Source organism: Hyperoodon ampullatus (assembly GCF_949752795.1).
Source record: "Hyperoodon ampullatus genome assembly, chromosome: 18".
In the NCBI taxonomy this organism is placed as follows: Eukaryota; Metazoa; Chordata; class Mammalia; order Artiodactyla; family Ziphiidae; genus Hyperoodon; species Hyperoodon ampullatus.
In genome coordinates, this window is record NC_136931.1 from 14,986,506 (window position 1) to 15,003,827 (window position 17,322).

Below are 17,322 nucleotides of genomic sequence, written 5' to 3' on the forward strand. Positions count from 1 at the left end.
ATTGTAAAGCAATTATACTCCAATAAAGATGTTAAAAAAAAAAAAAACTTTGACAACACTAAATATCCCTCTTATGTCTTATAAATGTAGCCTGGCTAAATACTATACATCTCTTCAGTGCAGCTACCCGTGCATATCTTTAACATCCTGCATTTATTACACTGCATTGCAACTGCCTATATACTTGTCTATTTCCCTAATTTGACTGCAAGTTCGTTGAGGACAGAGACTGTAACTTAATCACCACTGTTTCCCTAGTACTTACATAGTACTTGACATACAGTAGGCATTCAACATATATAAAAATGAACAAATTAATGGACTCAACAGTATTTTATATATCAGTGCTGACAGGAGAAAAGAAAGAATTATCTTCAGAATTTAATTTATTTCATAAGCCTGTACTTTCTAGGTTGAAAATTCTCAGACCACTATTAAGTAAATAGAACTAAGAATTAAACACATTTTAACCACAACCTCTGTGGTTACTGATACTTAACAACAGGGTACAGATTTTCCCATTCAAGTAGTGGAATCACAGCACCAGTAAGTCGGTCAACATAAAGCCAGAGTACCCAGTAAAACAGCTGTGATGTAGTCTGACAAATGCAGAATCATGTTATGTATCTGACACAATCAAAGTTCGCGTTTGCTTACCTTGCGGGAAACGTCTGTAGCTGGTTGTTTGCAAGATGCAAGATTCGCAGGTGTGGGTGCCCCACCAGGACGGGCACACACTGATCTGTCAGGAGGTTGTTGGTCAGGTAGAGCAGCTGCAGTGCACTCAGACTCTCTTCCCCAGTGCAAGCAGATGGCAGAGACTCCAGACTATTTGCAGATGCATTCAAGTATCTGAGACTGACAGAACGCATGCAAATCATCATTTCCTTTATGGCTACTGGTTGCCTTCTTGTGTGGAAACCATCATGCCATCTCAGTATGTAACACTGCCTTTCCGTGCTCCCAAACTCATGACAAAAGTAATTTCCTTCAGGTAGTTTTCTCTGATTGATCCTACCCAAACAAAATTCCTTCTACTCAACTCATGTAAGCCAAGTAGAGAGGGAAGAATGCAGGCTTAGTTGTGTTGCCGGGATTCTGTGGTGGCCTAATTCTAACCCAGCTTCATGTTTTACTGTCTGCATGACCACTGAAACGATGTTGTTGAGTATCATGTTCACAAATATATGAACTGTGAGGACACCCTTTAGAAAAATGTTTGTCTGATTTTAATGGGATCATATTTATTTAGTCAATCCCCCTATAATCTCCTAATAACGGGCATATCGGCTGTTTCCAATTGTTTGCCATTATAGACATTATAATGAGCACCTTCGAGTCCTCACCCAATTATTTCTTTAGGCCATATTCCCAGAAGCAGAATATGTGGGGTCAAAGGCTACATATATCTTTAAGATTTTTATACACATACTGCCAAAATGAGCTCCAGAAAGGCTATATCAAAGTATACTTCAGATAGGCTATGCCACTAGAAGGATATATGATTGCATTTGCTCACACCTTTGTCAACACTGAGTATCAAAATTCATTTTAATCTTCACCAATCTAAGAAGTAAAACATGGTATGATTTTAAAAATCTGCCTAGCATGGTATTTGGTACATACAGAACATGCTCAGTAAAAGGCAGCTAATATTATTAAACTTCTGTGTTCTTTAGTCTTCTTCAAACTGTATGATCCACATTGCTAATTAGCTTTTAAGTTGTTGAGGGAAGTGTGTGTCTGTTTGTGTCTTCATATATCCCAAAAGTGCTCCATGCAGAGTTAGTATTAAATATTATTGACAGTTTGCTACAACTGCTAGGTAACTTCCTTACTAAAGATTCTAGAGCTGAAACTGATTTTATTCAGACTGTCATCAGAATGAAATGCACTGTAATGCATTACTAACAAATGCTTATTAATTAACAAATGTTACGCACTAAAACTTTCCAAAAAGAAAATTTCCCTCAAATGTTTTTTTAGAATTTCCAAAGATTTTATTTTTAGGAAACTCCAACCAAGCATATTACACATTAAGAGATGTATAAACTGCCAGAGAACAAGCCAGACACTTGTGGGCTAAATGCTTTTTTGTATGCCTCCTGCAGCCTAGTTAAATTACCACTGTTTCTCTCTGCTTTCTCCATGTCAAAATTGAAGAACAATACTGCCTTCTCCATATTGCAGAAAACTATAATTAAAAACAAATTTTCATTTAATGGTGACATATGTGTTAAATAAACCTGATTACAGGTATTAAAATAGGAAGACATACTATCTATTTGTTAATTTACAATGAGAAAGTAAATAATACTTTTGGAACAACATAACTTTAAATGCACAGTTTTCAAAGTAGGGAGTAAAAAAGCCCTGCAAATAAAGAATATAACTTAATGATAGCTTAGCAAAGCTAGAAGCAAAAACTAAATTAACTTCAGTGGTATGCCCTTTTCTCCTAATGCAAAAGCTGAAAAGTACCCAAAGAAGCTGTATCAGAATGCTGAAACCTCTATTTGAAGATCAAAGAGGCTTTCTAGATGAAAGTCTGAACCTTCCCAATCTCTCTCTCTTTTTTTTTTTTTTTTTTTTTTTTTGGCGGTACGTGGGCCTCTCACTGTGGCCTCTCCCGTTGCGGAGCACAGGCTCCGGACGCGCAGGCTCAGCTGCCATGGCTCATGAGCCCAGCCACTCCGCGGCATGTGGGATCTTCCCAGACCAGGGCACGAACCCGTGTCCCCTGCATCGGCAGGCGGACTCTCAACCACTGCGCCACCAGGGAAGCCCCCCCACAGGCTCTTTAAATCTGCTTACAACACTGTAACTTCCTAAGTACTTGATGGTTATCTCACCTTTTGAGTTGAAGATTCCTGCCTCATAAGACAGTGTCACGGGGCTTCCCTGGTGGCACAGTGGTTGAGAATCCGCCTGCCAATGCAGGGGACATGGGTTCGATCCCTGGTCCAGGAAGATCCCACATGCCATGGAGCAACTAAACCCGTGTGCCATAACTACTGAGCCTGTGCTCTAGAGCCTGTGAGCCACAACTACTGAGCCCGTGTGCCACAACTACTGAAGCCTGTGCGCCTAGAGCCTGTGCTCCACAACAAGAGAAGCCACCACAGTGAGAAGCCCGTGCACTGCAACGAAGAGTAGCCCCCGCTCGCCACAACTAGAGAAAGGCTGCGTGCAGCAACAAAGACCCAACACAGCCAAAAATAAATGAATAAATTTATATAAAAAAAGACAGTGTCATATTTTATTCCATACAAATTGCAAATAAGTCTCCACCCATAGCTGGATTATGAGAAAAACACTCTGTAAAGATGGTTCCCAAGGTCACTCCAATGACAAGTCTAGGCAGTTTGCTTAGTAAATGATTCTGCTCTTCTAAATAAAATCTACAGTACTTACTTTAAGGCCTTAGAGAAGAGGGTATCTGGCAGCCTGGTGAGCAAGTTATGCTGAATATCCAACACCTCGAGAGGGATGTGCTCCACCAGTGCTGGAAGGTTCTGCACGTGATTGTGTCCCACCATGAGTTTTCTAAGACTCAAGCTACTAAGGATTCTAAGGGGAAAGAACACAAAGAAACAACAACAAAAAACCGATTTAAATCTCTCTTCCTGAGTCTGCCCTTGGCTATTTAACTAAAATCAGTAAACTAATAGAATTGTGTTCTTCTAGACAGTATAATCACTGACAGGTGCCTGAGCCAAGAAAGCAGCCACAACCATATGTTTACCCACCACCCACCAGGAAGTCATTCAGGTCATTCTGGGAAAAGGTGAATTAATGAAAGCACACAGCCCAGAACACATCTAAACAAAAAAAGCAATTTGTGTAATAAATCAATTTAGATTTTAGGTCTAGACAGATAGCACCAAAAATTCAGTGAATTTATTAATATTAATATAATTGATTATAATAAGCTAATAACAAAATTTATTATAACCAACACTACTCCTTATTCAATTCTCAAAATGTGCCAGGACATTTAACTATTAGGTCCAGAAGGGTTAAGTGACTTTGATTTGCCAAAGATCTCACATCAAATGTAGTAAATGGTATAGTCAGGATTTGGATTAAAGTCTGACTCCAAAGCTGTGTTCATACCTACTATGCTACAAACCCTCTAATTTACTTTTAAAGACTCCACTAAGTAATAACTGCACATGTCACATCTTGGTACTTTTTAATATACGCCCCCCACCACCTCCCAACACCTTTATCTTTCCCCTCCACATACAGAAATCCTACCATCTTATAAAGGTCAATTCAAACAGGCATTCTCCATGAAGCATTCTCTAATTATCCAAAGTTCTGAATTTCTAAAACATTTTATTTATATAGTGTAGTGACCAAGAGTGAGGCTTTGGAGTAAGAATGACTACATTCAAATGCCACCTCCTATCACTTCCTAGTTAAGTGCAATGTTGGACAAATTACCTAACCACTCTAAGCCTTAGTTTCCTTATTTGTAAGAGGAGGATAACAGCACTTATAAAATAAGGTTGATACAGGATTAAATAAGATAATGAAAGTGAAGGTCTTAGAACATTGCCCAGCTCATAATAAATCATCCAGTACAAATGTTCTATTATCACTATCATGTCACCGACCTATGTCAGCAACTCTTGTTACATTTTATCACAGTTATCTCTGCACAAGGCACCCCGACTATCTGTTTACTAAGTTCCTTGCAGGCCAAGACTACGCCTTAGGCATTACTGTATTCCTTACGGCACTCACACTGCCCTGCACTTAGCAGATACTCAATATTTACTGAACAAATGAATCAAAGTACCCTTGAAAGGCAACCCAAATATAGGAAAATTAATTAAATACACACATAATATATACATTAACAAATGCATACCTCATAGGAATCTCTGTCAGGAGATTATAGCTCACATCTAGTATTTCTATCTTCTTTGCTTCACAGGCCCAGTCAGGGACACACTCAAGCAGGTTTCTGCAGAAAATAAATAATTAAAAGGCATCATTTAAGATGATGAGTGGAACTCATTCCATTTCACTAGTCTGTAATGTATCGTTAATGGTCCCCTGAGCTCCCTGAGGGCAGAAGCACTATCCCCAAGGCATCCCTGATGCACTGCCTGGAATACAGTAGGTGCTCAATGAATGTTGCTGATAGAAACGTGGAGAGAGAAAAGCACACATACATGCCTGACACTGGATCAAGCGTGCTGTGGGCTCAATGAAGATACAAAGGCCTTCAGTATAGAAAAGCACATAGGTGGTGGGATGGGATGGAGAGGAAAGCCTTAAAGGAAGAAGAGCCATTTTAAACAAATATTCAAAAATGAGTAGGATTTCCTCAAGTAATGATGCGGGGAGAAGAGAAGCAAATTCTGGGAAAAAATGAACCAAATGAATAAAAGTGAGGAAGTAAGGACAAAAGATAACTAGTGGGGGAAAAGTTCCGGATCGTTTAGAATGTGAATTCAAGTCTTTAGTAGAGCACTGGGAGGATATTCAGTCACAGGAATTTATTTTCAGATGTTACGTAGCTTCCCCAAGCCTCAAAGTACCTACTGATCGATGGATCAATACGATGAGGCAGAATGAAATAAGTGCTGTTAAGAGAAATGCAGATGCTGCTCTGACCGTTTAGTGAAGGAAGCACTTCAAGGCAAGCTCCCTAAGAAATACGACATCTGGGGTAGAAGGTGAAGAATGCTGTACACACCGGAGGTGTGGTGGACATTCCAAGCAAGAGGTGACAACATGAGCTAGAGCACAGAGGCAAGAAAAGAATAATAAGCAGTTTGGTGATGCTGGAACAGCCAATACAGAGCACAGAGTGGGAAGAAACGAGGATAGAAGTATCTGATCATGTCTAGGAGGTTGTGACTTTATCCTGCAGATGTAGGGGGATCGCTGAAGGGCTGGTGAGCAGTTTTGCACTTTTAAGAGCTCACTCTGTGCATACACGGAGGTCTGGTTGAGGTGGTGATATTAGTAAAAGGAAGCGTAATCAGGAAGCTGTTAGGGAATTCCTGACAGGGAATGATGAGGGCCTCAATGAGTAGTAACACACCTGGAAGGGAGGGGAGGGGCGCCAGAAACATGTAGGAGACAAAAATCAAAATGACTTAGAGATGGATTAGACATGTGAGTGGAGCAGAGGGAAGAATCAAAAGTGATGTTTAGGCTTCAGCCTAGATGACCAGAGAGGAAATCCTATCCAGAGAAAGGACGGATAAGCTCCAAATGAGGGTGGGAATCATGAATTTCAGTGGTGTCCATCTGGATCTGATTGTCTTATGATAATGCCAAAAGCCAAAACAGAAAACAAGACAAGTTAAAGTGTGGGTGGAGGGTGGATCATAAATTTAATTTTGCACATATTTGAGGTACTTGGAGAAGTGCAGGATGAAACATCTGTTATGAAATTGGACATACAGGTCTGAGGCTGAAGGAAGGAGGTCTGGACTGGTGATCTGGGTGATTCTGACACTGAAGTGTAGTGAAATCCTGGGAGTAAATGAGATCGTGTCAAATGAGAAGTGCAGTGGGCCAAAGACAGACCCTGGGATAACCGACCTTTAAAGGGCTAGCGAAGAAAGAGGAGTTAAGAAAGAGACAGAAGAAGGGGCCAGAGCGGCATGAAAAAAAATCACACAGTCTCAGCCAGCCAAGGAGACAGCACATGTGAAGAAAAGAAAACAAGATGAACAGTGTCAACACAGAAAAGGTCCCCAAGAGGAGATCTAAAGCCAGTTGTGGTGAGGTGAACAAAGGGGAACAGGAAATTGAGCCAAGAAATGCAGATAATTCTCGAGAAATTTGGACAAAAAGGGATGAGAGGGATGAGGGAACAGACAATAACTAGAGGGGTGGCAAGATAAAGGGAACATTTTTTGTTTGTTAAGACAGGAGCTATGAGTGTGCACGGAGACCAAGGAAAAGAAAAACACCGGGGCTTCCCTGGTGGCGCAGTGGTTGAGAGTCCACCTGCCAGTGCAGGGTACACGGGTTCGTGCCCCGGTCCGGGAAGATCCCACATGCCGCGGGGCGGCTGGGCCCGCGAGCCATGGCCGCTGAGCCTGTGCGTCCGGAGCCTGTGCTCCGCAACGGGAGAGGCCACAACAGTGAGAGGCTCGCGTACCACAAAAAAAAAAAGAAAAACACCGAACACACATGAGATTTGGAGGAGGAGGATGACTAACAGAGCAAGGTCCAGAGCAGTGGGAGTGCATGGGATCAAAGGCACAGATGGCTGGACTGGCCTTGAACAGAGGAAAGAAGCAGAGAATGGATATGAATCTACATGAATTTACGCAAGGGGGTAGGAAGCTGAGAGAGATCACCCATGATGACCTCTATTTTCCCAGTCAAGTGGAAAACTGAGCTCTGGAGCCGAGGAGATGAGGGGCAGTGGGGCTGAGAGAAGCCAAGCAATTTGGAACAGATGTCAGGACACTCGAAGGAGCTGACGGCAGAAGAGGCTCCAGATGAGGCTGGAAACTAAATACATGATCTTCTTCAGTAATGATCAAGCTCATTGGGGAAGGTCAATCTTAGTCTTGATCCATGTTGGGTTTTTTTTTTTTTTGTGGTACACAGGCCTCTCACTGTTGTGGCCTCTCCCGTTGCGGAGCACAGGCTCCGGACGCACAGGCTCAGCGGCCATGGCTCACGGACCCAGCTGCTCCACGGCATGTGGGATCTTCCCGGACCGGGGCACGAACCCGTGTCCCCTGCACCGGCAGGTGGACTCTCAACCACTGCGCCACCAGGGAAGCCCCATGTTGGGGTTTTTTTTTTTTTTTTTTTTTTTTTTGCATTACGTGGGCTTCTCACTGCTGTGGCCTCTCCCGTTGCGGAGCACAGGCTCTGGACGCGCAGGCCCAGCAGCCATGGCTCACGGGCCCAGCCGCTCCGCGGCATGTGGGATCCCCCCAGACCGGGGCACGAACCCGTGTCCCCTGCATCGGCAGGCGGACTCTCAACCACTGCGCCACCAGGGAAGCCCCATGTTGGGGTTTTGATGGGAAGATATGACAGAAAGAAATGGATGGAAGAGAATCTAGAACAATAGCTTAATAATAATGATGATAAAGTAACAACAACAAAAAGAAACCTGGCTATCACAGCTAATATTTCTTGAGAGACTCATTTTATGCCAGGCACTATGCTACATATTTTGTGTTTACTGTCTCCTTTAATCTTTTTTTTTTTTTTTTTGCGGTACGCAGGCCTCTCACTTTTGTGGCCTCTCCCGTTGCGGAGCATAGGCTCCGGACGCGCAGGCTCAGCGGCCATGGCTCACGGGCCCAGCCGCTCCACGGCATGTGGGATCTTCCCGGACTGGGGCACGAACCCGTGTCCCCTGCATCGGCAGGCGGACTCTCAACCACTGCGCCACCAGGGAAGCCCTCTTTTAATCTTTATGAAAACCCTGAGCATATAGGACTCTGTCCACTGCCCCCTCTACCTGCTTCTAGCACTCTATACTCACAGCACTTATGATGCTGCCCTCTTACTGCTTATTTGATGGTCAAACTCTCCACTAGACTGTAAAATTCAGCCAGTGACTCCTGAATGCCTAACACAGTATTAAAAATGAATGAAGGAAAGAAAGCAAACTTCGTTTACATTTGCTCTTGACCACCAACAGAAGAAATAAAAGCTTGAATATAATTAATATCTCTCTGAAAATCAGATGAACATGGGTCACAAGAGTATCAAAAAAATAAGAGAACAGCATTTTAAGTCACTAAAAACCAAGAATTATCTGATTCCAATTGGAAAAAGAAAATCACTGCCATGGTGGGGAAATAGGTCTTTGTTTACAACTCATGCTAAATCCACAAACTCTAACAACGAGTAATTCAGAGGCACCTTCCTGTTTCAAGAGGACCTTCCTTTATCTAAATAGCATGGCCATTAAACTTATTCCTCCACTCAACCTTTGCTCTTCTCCTGGTTATCCAAATATTTCAATGTATTAGCATTTCTTGTACCTCAAAACTGTCAAAGTGCCCACAGACATCTCTTAAATACAGAAATCAAACAAGCACCACCCTCATGAGACACACTCACCGGGAGAGTTCTAGAGAAGTGAGCAGACTGGGTACTGGATAGACATTCACTGCTGTCAGCCCTAATCAGAAAACAGATTGGTGTTAGCGACCTTCTCCAAAGAAGAATGTAACTGAGAGTAAACAAGGGGGAAAGCTGATGAAAATTGATGTCACCTACTGACACGAACTAAAGATGAAAACCAAATCTCCCTGTGCTACGCTGCTGCCTCCCACTAGCTACTTTTTTTTTTTTTTTTTTTTTGGCTGTGTTGGTTCTTCGGCTTTCTCTGGTTGTGGTGAGTGGGGGCTACTCTTCATTGTGGTGTGTGGGCTTCTTATTGCGGTGGCTTCTCTTGTTGCGGAGCATGGGCTCTAGGTGTGTGGGCTTCAGTAGTTGTGGCACATGGGCTCAGTAGTTGTGGCTCGCGGGCTCTAGAGCACAGGCTCAGTAGTTGTGGCGCACGGGCTTAGCTGCTCCGTGGCATGTGGGATCTTCCCGGACCAGGGCTCGAACCAATGTCCCCTGCATTGGCAGGTGGATTCTTAACCACTGCGCTACCAGGGAAGCCTATCCCACTAGCTACTTTACATTCGATAGTGTATATATGTTGACGCTACTCTCATTTCACCCCAGCTCAAGAGGGAGGGGATCCGGGGACATGTGTATGCATACGGCTGATTCACTTTGGTGTACAACAGAAACTAACACAGTATTGTGAAGCAATTATACTCCAATAAAGATCTATTAAAATTAAAAATTAAAATAACAGTGGGTAACTCACATTGACTAACTAACTGCTTGATCCCCATTTGAAAACCAAATACAACAACTAATTGGAGGATCTTGGGTACTGCACTGGAGTCACACTGGATCAGGCAGCTGTTAAATGTTAACAATAACTGCTTAGCTTATTAACCTTAAAAATGAATAAATGAATTTTCCCTGGCAACATTTTAATTTTTTTTTTTTTTTTTTTTTTTTTTTTTTTTTTTTTGTGGTACGCGGGCCTCTCACCGTTGTGGCCTCTCCCGTTGCGGAGCACAGGCTCCGGATGCACAGGCTCAGCAGCCATGGCTCACGGGCCCAGCCGCTCCGCGGCATATGGGATCCTCCCAGACCGGGGCACGAACCCGCATCCCCTGCATCGGCAGGCGGACTCTCAACCACTGCGCCACCAGGGAGGCCCAACATTTTAATTTTTAATTAAAGCAAAACAAATAAAGAAAAGTACAGTAATCTTAAATGTATAGATCAATGAATTTTTACAAAAAGAACACACTGGTATAACCAGTAGGCAGATCAAGAAACAGAGCAGTACCAGCTGCCCGGAAACTTCCCCTCATCCCCCATCCCTCTAGTCACTACCCCACATACAGATTACTTTTACCTATTTATATAAATATACACATTCATTATATATAATTTTTTTGTCTGGCTTCATCACTGAACATTGTGCTTGTGAGATATTTGTTCATATTACTGAATATGGTTTTAGTTCATCCATTCTCATGGCTGTATAAAATTTTTCCTGGGAATATACCACCATTTATTTACCCATTGTAGAGTTGATGGGCATTTTAAGTCTTGTCTAGCTGGGGGTTACTATGAATAGTGCCTCTGTGAACATTTTGTCCACGTCTTTTGTGGACTAACATAAGCATTTATGTTGAATACAAGCTTAGGAGAGGAACTGCCGAGTGCAGTGGGTGCATATGTGTGACTTCAGGAGATACTACCATGCAGTTTTCCAGAGTGGTTGCAACAATTTACACGCCCAACAACTGGCACTGGTGTTTTCAGCCTTTTTTATTCTAGTCATTCTGGTAGGTGTGCAGTGGTGTCACACTGAGATTCCAATTTGCATATCCCTGATGACCCTGGTGTGATGGCACTTCTCTATGCTAATTGGCCATTTGGAAAAATTCTTTTGTGAAGCTGAAAGCTGAGTTCTTTACTTCTGAGGTGTCAAAACTTCAAGTGTTGATATGAATTCTTCTAGGTTGTACAATTTAAGGATTCTGTGAACAGAACAAGCCCCAATAACAGTACTGTGACAGAATCTGCTAAGAAGGCCTACATGTATGTCAATGAGTCTTTTCCCAGAGGGCCAGTCATTCAGAGTCTCTAGATACTTTAAGAATACAGATTAGCCCTGATAATAAGTATTTCCAGGACAAAAGAATTACTACCATCTCACAACATGTATAAACAGCACGACTCAACAAACAGCCCTAACAATTAATCTAAGCTACAATTTGAAGTGTCTATAACATGATAAAAGGCAATGAAAAGAGAAGTCTTAACTCTCTTTTATCCTAATAATATATTTTAGCGATACAGAAAAGGGAATAAAATAATGAATATTCTTTCACCCATCACCTAGCTTTTAACAAATCGTGACATTCTGCCTTACATGCTTCAGCCTTTTTAAGAATTAAAACGCTGCACATACCAAGAGGCAAACACCATCCGGAATATGATTTTTATCATTCCCATGGATTCTTTCATACTGTCATGGCATACTTAGAGCTAAGCAAACAACATTTTTATGTGTTTTAAAATTTGATATAACTATCATAGTGTACTCAACCACTGACTCCTGAATACCTAACATAGTGTTAAAAATAAGAAAGCAAACCTCATTTATGTTTATTCTTGACCACCAGTCGAAGTAATAAAATCCTGAATATAATTAATCTCTCCAAAAAATCAGACCAATATGGGTCACAAGAGTATCAAAAAAGGGAAAAAATTTTTTTAAAGTCAGAAAAACCAAGAATTATCTGATTCCAATTGGCAAAAAGGAAACAACACCATGGAGGGGTAACAGATCTTGGTATCTCATTCTAAATCCATAGGCTTTTATTTTTTTGTTTTTTAAAATAAATTTATTTATTTATTTATTTTTGGCTGCGTTGGGTCTTCACTGCTGTATGCGGGCTTTCTCTAGTTGCGGCGAGCGGGGGGCTACTCTTCGTTGCGGTGTGCGGGCTTCTCATTGCAGTGGCTTCTCTTTGTTGTGGAGTTTGGGCTCTAGGTGCACGGGCTTCAGTAGTTGTGACATGTGGGCTCAGTAGTTGTGGCTCGTGGGCTCTAGAGCTCAGGCTCAGTAGTTGTGGCACACAGGCTTAGTTGTTCCACGGCGTGTGGATTCTTAACCACTGCACCACCAGGGAAGTCCAATCCACAGGCTTTTAGAATGAGTAATTCATAGGTACCTTTCTGTTTCAAGAGGACCATTCCTTTCACTGCAGGATATCAAAACATGCACTTTCTTTTTTTGCTCAAAAGATATCTGAGGGGCTTCCCTGGTGGCGCAGTGGTTGAGAGTCCGCCTGCCAATGCAGGGGACACGGGTTCGAGCCCTGGCCTGGGAAGATCCCACATGCCAGGGAGCAACTAAGCCCGTGCGCCACAACTACTGAGCCTGCGCTCTAGAGCCCGTGAGTCACAACTACTGAGCCCATGTGCTGCAACTATGGAGGCCCACACGCCTACAGCCCGTGCTCCACAACGAGAGAGGCCACTGCAATGAGAGGCCCGCGCACTGCAACAAAGAGTAGCCCCCGCTCTCCACAACTAGAGAAAGCCCGCGCGCAGCAACGAACACCCAACACAGCCAAAAATAAATAAATAAAATAAATAAAATTAAAAAAAAAAAGACTTCTGAGATTTATCCATACTAATACACAAAGCTCTAGTACATTCATTTCCATTGCTGTGCAATATTCTATTATATAAATTTATCACTGTTTTGTTTACCCATTTTCCTATTTATAGTCATATTTTTAGTTTTTTTCACTGTAACATACAATGCTATGATAAACCTTCTAGGACACATCTCCTATGTGAGTGTCTGGGAGATATTCCAAGCAGGGGAGCTGCTAGAACACGGGCTCTGTGTATCTTTGTCTTCTCTGACACCATCATGCTGCTCTCCGTGTTGGTTTTACCAACTCCCCCTGGCAACGTTTGAGAGGTACTGCTTCTCCACATCTTCAGTAAGCACTTAGTGTTATTATTTTTATTTGATGAGTATAAAATGGCATTATCTAAATTTGCATTTCTTTGACTGATACTTAGTGAAATTAAACATCTTTTCCTTTACTTCTTTAAACACAGAAAAAGTAGTTACAGTTGACCCTTGAACAATGTGGGGGTTATGGGCACTGACCCTCTGTGCAGTTGAAAATCCCCATATAACTTTATATATATATATGTAAATACTACAATACTACACAATCTGTGGTTGGTTGAATCTACAGATATGGAATCATGGATACAGAGGGCTAACTATAAAGTTATACTCCCATTTTTGACTGTTTAGAGGATTGGTGCCTCTAAACCCTGCATTATTCAAGGGTCAATGTATTTACTATTGAAAAAATCCATGTTTAAGTGGACCTATGCAGGGAATCCCCTGGCGGTCCAGTGGTTAGGACTTAGTGCTTTCACTGCTGTGGCCCGGGTTCAATCCGTGGTTGGGGAACAAAGACCTTGCAAGCTGCACAGTGTGGCCAAAACAAAACAAAACAAACAAACCAAAAAAAGGGGACCTGTGCAGCTCAAACCCATGTTGTTCAAGGGTCAACTGTATAACTTCTTCGGTAAAGAAGAACTCTCTATAAACAGAATGGCCTCAACAAATATGAAGCCTTTTACATTGAAAAATAATCCTGGGGCAAATAAATCACTATTGAAATGAAGGGCTTCTCATTCTGGAACTGAGGCAGCACAAGGTTTTAGACTAGAGATTGACAAACTTTTTCTGTAAAGGGCTAAATGTTTAGTAATATTTTGGCCTTTATGGGCCACGTGGTCTCTCTTAAAACTACTCAATTTTGCCACTGTAGCATGAGAGTGGTTAATATGTGGACAAATCAATGTGGGTGTGTGCCCATCAAACTTTCTTCACTTAAATTTGAACTTCATATAACTTTCCCATGTCAAAATTATTCTTCCTTTGATTTTTTTTAAAACGCTACCATTAAAAAATGTAAAAACCCATTCCACGTGAGCCATACAAAAACAGATGGTAGGCCAGATTTAGCCCCTGGGCTGTAGCTGGACAGCCCTTGTTTTAGACCATCACTGATATTCTCTTTCGAACATGCTTGCCCACCCTCCTAACTTCCTGTCATTTTGCAGAATGCCTCTTATTATTATGTTCACTTAGTGAATCTCAAATTGTCCTGCAATGTCTTTTTATGCATACCTCAACCACTGAAGTGTTGACGGCAAACTTAAAGCTAGGTCTCAATGAACCTCAAACTCCACTTCGCAGAGTATCTGAGGAACACCCCAGATGCCACTGTTCTTGGAAAGCTTGGACAAGAGCTACAAGAGGAAATACAGGAGACTGGGTAGAGAACTCACTGTTCGAATTGGCGTAGAGAGTTCGAAGGGAGAAGCCACTGAGCGTCAGCTCCCTCAGCCGGTTCCGCTCACAATGCAGCTGCTCCAAGTTGCACAAGGAGCTAAGATCTAAGTCAGTCAGCTGATTGTCCCGCAGATCCATGTGGGTGACGTACTTATTTCCCTCCAGATTCTCAATAACCATGGTTTTCAGATGGTTCATCCTTAATATTCAGAAATAAGAAAATCATTAGAAATAAATTTTACTAAATGTGCTGACCAAAAGAAAAATAGAAGTATGATCCTTTTTTCTCTTTCCTAAACAGCATAAGAATTTCACTACTTGCCTCATTTTGCAAGGTACTAAGTAAATAACTACAGATAGCTGTACCTTGAGTTCTTTGTTTATAAACTAAGTTAGAGACAATCCAGATTGGCAAATACATGTACAAATTAAATAAAGAGAAAGGAAAGGGGACCATGCCCACAAACAGTTTAAAACTTGCACCCAAATACCAAGTACATTAGGTAGGGATGAAGGAATAGGACAAAGGAACAAGAAGATGAACGTAACTTGTCAAGTTAGGAGTAGCAAGGCATTCACGGAGTAAGTACCGGGTAAGAGCAAGAGGAAGCAGTCACACGTCCTCTCGCTGCCTGCCTACTCTCTCTAGTGCTAAGATTCCCATTACCTCAATTAATGAAGAGGAAAGTAATCTGTATCAATATGGAAGAGTTCAAGGGCAAATTATAGAAAATGATGACTTCTTTGTTCTCTTTTTTTTTTTAATTTTTTTATTAGTTTCTGCTTTATAACAAAGTGAATCAGTCATACATATACATCCGTTCCCACATCCCTTCCCTCATGCATCTCCCTCCCTCCCACCCTCCCCATCCCACCCTGTTCTCTTCTATATAAGTATCTGATTTAATGCATGCAGGCCTGTTCATTTTCCTGCATTTCAATAAATTTTTCTGTTACTATGTCTTTATAAGGGACATCGATGACTTAGTGTAAATGACAGGACATCCAGTATGTGTGTTTTACTAGCTTCCTTTAGGAAAAGATTATAAATAAATAATAAATATTTAAAAAGGGAATAAAACTCTTTTATTAAAAATTGTTAGTAGTAAGACTGTTAACATTTTAATTATAATACAATAGATATCAAGAAGCAACCCAATGATTCAACAGAAAAATGGTCAAGTTTATGGAAAAATACAAACTACCAATAAGCATACAAAAAGACACTCAACTCACTCACCATAAATGCTGATTAAAACGATGAAATACTATTTTCTACCTACTACATTGACAACAAGGAAAAAGGCTGCTAAAATCCAACACTGGTAAGAATGTGACAAAATCGGAGTTCTCATAAAACATTGCTGGGAGGGTAAGTCAGAACAACCTTTGTCTCTACCACATGGTACACCTACCTCATTCATAATCTCTCTGCCATTGAGTGAAAAATGAAGCTTAACTACAGCTTTGAAAACATACAGTGTTCTAAAATCCTAATGTTTTAAAGAGTCTTCATAAAAAGAAAACGTAAAGGTCCATTAGAGGTCAGGCGAAAGGAAGGCACAGTGAAGAATGACCTCACCTCAAATCCACATGTTTGACGTGGCTCATACAGTTCAGCACCTCCAGGTTCAGCACTTCCAGTTGGTTTCCTGCCATAACCACTTTATCTAACATAGTGAGTTTCTCATAAACCTTGGGAATTTGACTAAAGTTGTTGAAGGAAATTCCCAGGGAGGAAAGCTGTTGCAGATTCCCCAATTCTTCAGGTAAAGTAGTCAGAAAGTTGCCATCAAGACAGAGGGTTTGAAGACTGCAGGAAGAAAACAAAACTGATGAAAGGTTTTAACTGGAATGGATGGAACTAGAATTATGGATTTTGACTTGTCATTAACTTATTATGAGTCCAATAATGATAAAATGCCCTAAGTCTATCTAAATAGACTCTTACTAAGATAACTGAAATACAGATGGTCCCTCTAACATCAAGGGTAATCAGAGCCTCTGCTGTTAAAACTGAGGGACTAGTTACTTCTGTAGGCAAGTAGCTGCTGCTGACCAGAATCCTCATAATTACATGATTTATTTCACTGCAAGAGCTCATGGAACTACCTTCATTCCAAATGCCAGACAAGTTCCTTATGCTGCAAACACAGGAAAAGACAGATCTAGTAAAAGTCAGATACTTACTTCAGCAGATTGCCAATCTGACTCGGCAGGTCATGGAATCCATTACAGGAAAGGTTGAGCTCGGTCAGGGTAGAAATTTCACATAACAATACAGGAAATGACCCAAGCTTATTATGGGACAAGTTCAGGCCCTTAAGCTGAGAAAATCTAAAAAGCAAAGGCACATTATACTACTGAATGAAAAAGTGATCTATTTTAAATGTCCATCAAAGAATTTGTTCTGCAAATATTTACTGAGCACTCAGTATGTGCCAAACATTATGTGTGGCATAGACACTAAGATGACTAACACCCAGTGCAAGCTATTGAGAAAACCAGGTCTGGTGTGACAGGAGTTGTTCTCTCTTCTCCTTAAAAAGGCAGAAAATCGGGCTTCCCTGGTGGCGCAGTGGTTGAGAGTCCGCCTGACGATGCAGGGGACATGGGTTCGTGCCCCGGTCCGGGAAGATCCCACATGCCACGGAGTGGCTAGGCCCGTGAGCCATGGTCGCTGAGCCTGTGCGTCCGGAGCCTGTGCTCCGCAACGGGAGAGGCCACAACAGTGAGAGGCCTGCGTACCGCAAAAAAAAAAAAAAAAAAAAGGCAGAAAATCTTGAAAAGCTCACATTGGTATAATTATTTTCTATCAAAGTGAATCAATCATTACTGATATGCTTCAAATCTTTACCTTTATTAAATTTCTATGTGCAACATATGAA

At 41.6% G+C, this 17,322-nt stretch overlaps 1 protein-coding gene across 2 annotated transcripts in view; it reads right to left on the reverse strand.

Annotated features, from left to right (window-relative positions):
* Window positions 1–17,322, reverse strand: part of PHLPP2 (PH domain and leucine rich repeat protein phosphatase 2) — a gene marked incomplete at both ends in the record, with an annotated part of 71,438 nt that overhangs the window by 13,168 nt on the left and 40,948 nt on the right. Inside the window, 7 exons of one of the 2 annotated variants that reach the window (XM_079724390.1) lie at window positions 658–858; window positions 3,415–3,570; window positions 4,880–4,975; window positions 9,073–9,133; window positions 14,431–14,633; window positions 16,017–16,247; window positions 16,625–16,771. In XM_079724390.1, the coding sequence (XP_079580516.1) occupies window positions 658–858; window positions 3,415–3,570; window positions 4,880–4,975; window positions 9,073–9,133; window positions 14,431–14,633; window positions 16,017–16,247; window positions 16,625–16,771 (1,095 nt within the window). The remainder of the gene's footprint in view (window positions 1–657; window positions 859–3,414; window positions 3,571–4,879; window positions 4,976–9,072; window positions 9,134–14,430; window positions 14,634–16,016; window positions 16,248–16,624; window positions 16,772–17,322) is intronic. The other variant, XM_079724391.1, reaches the window with a different exon arrangement.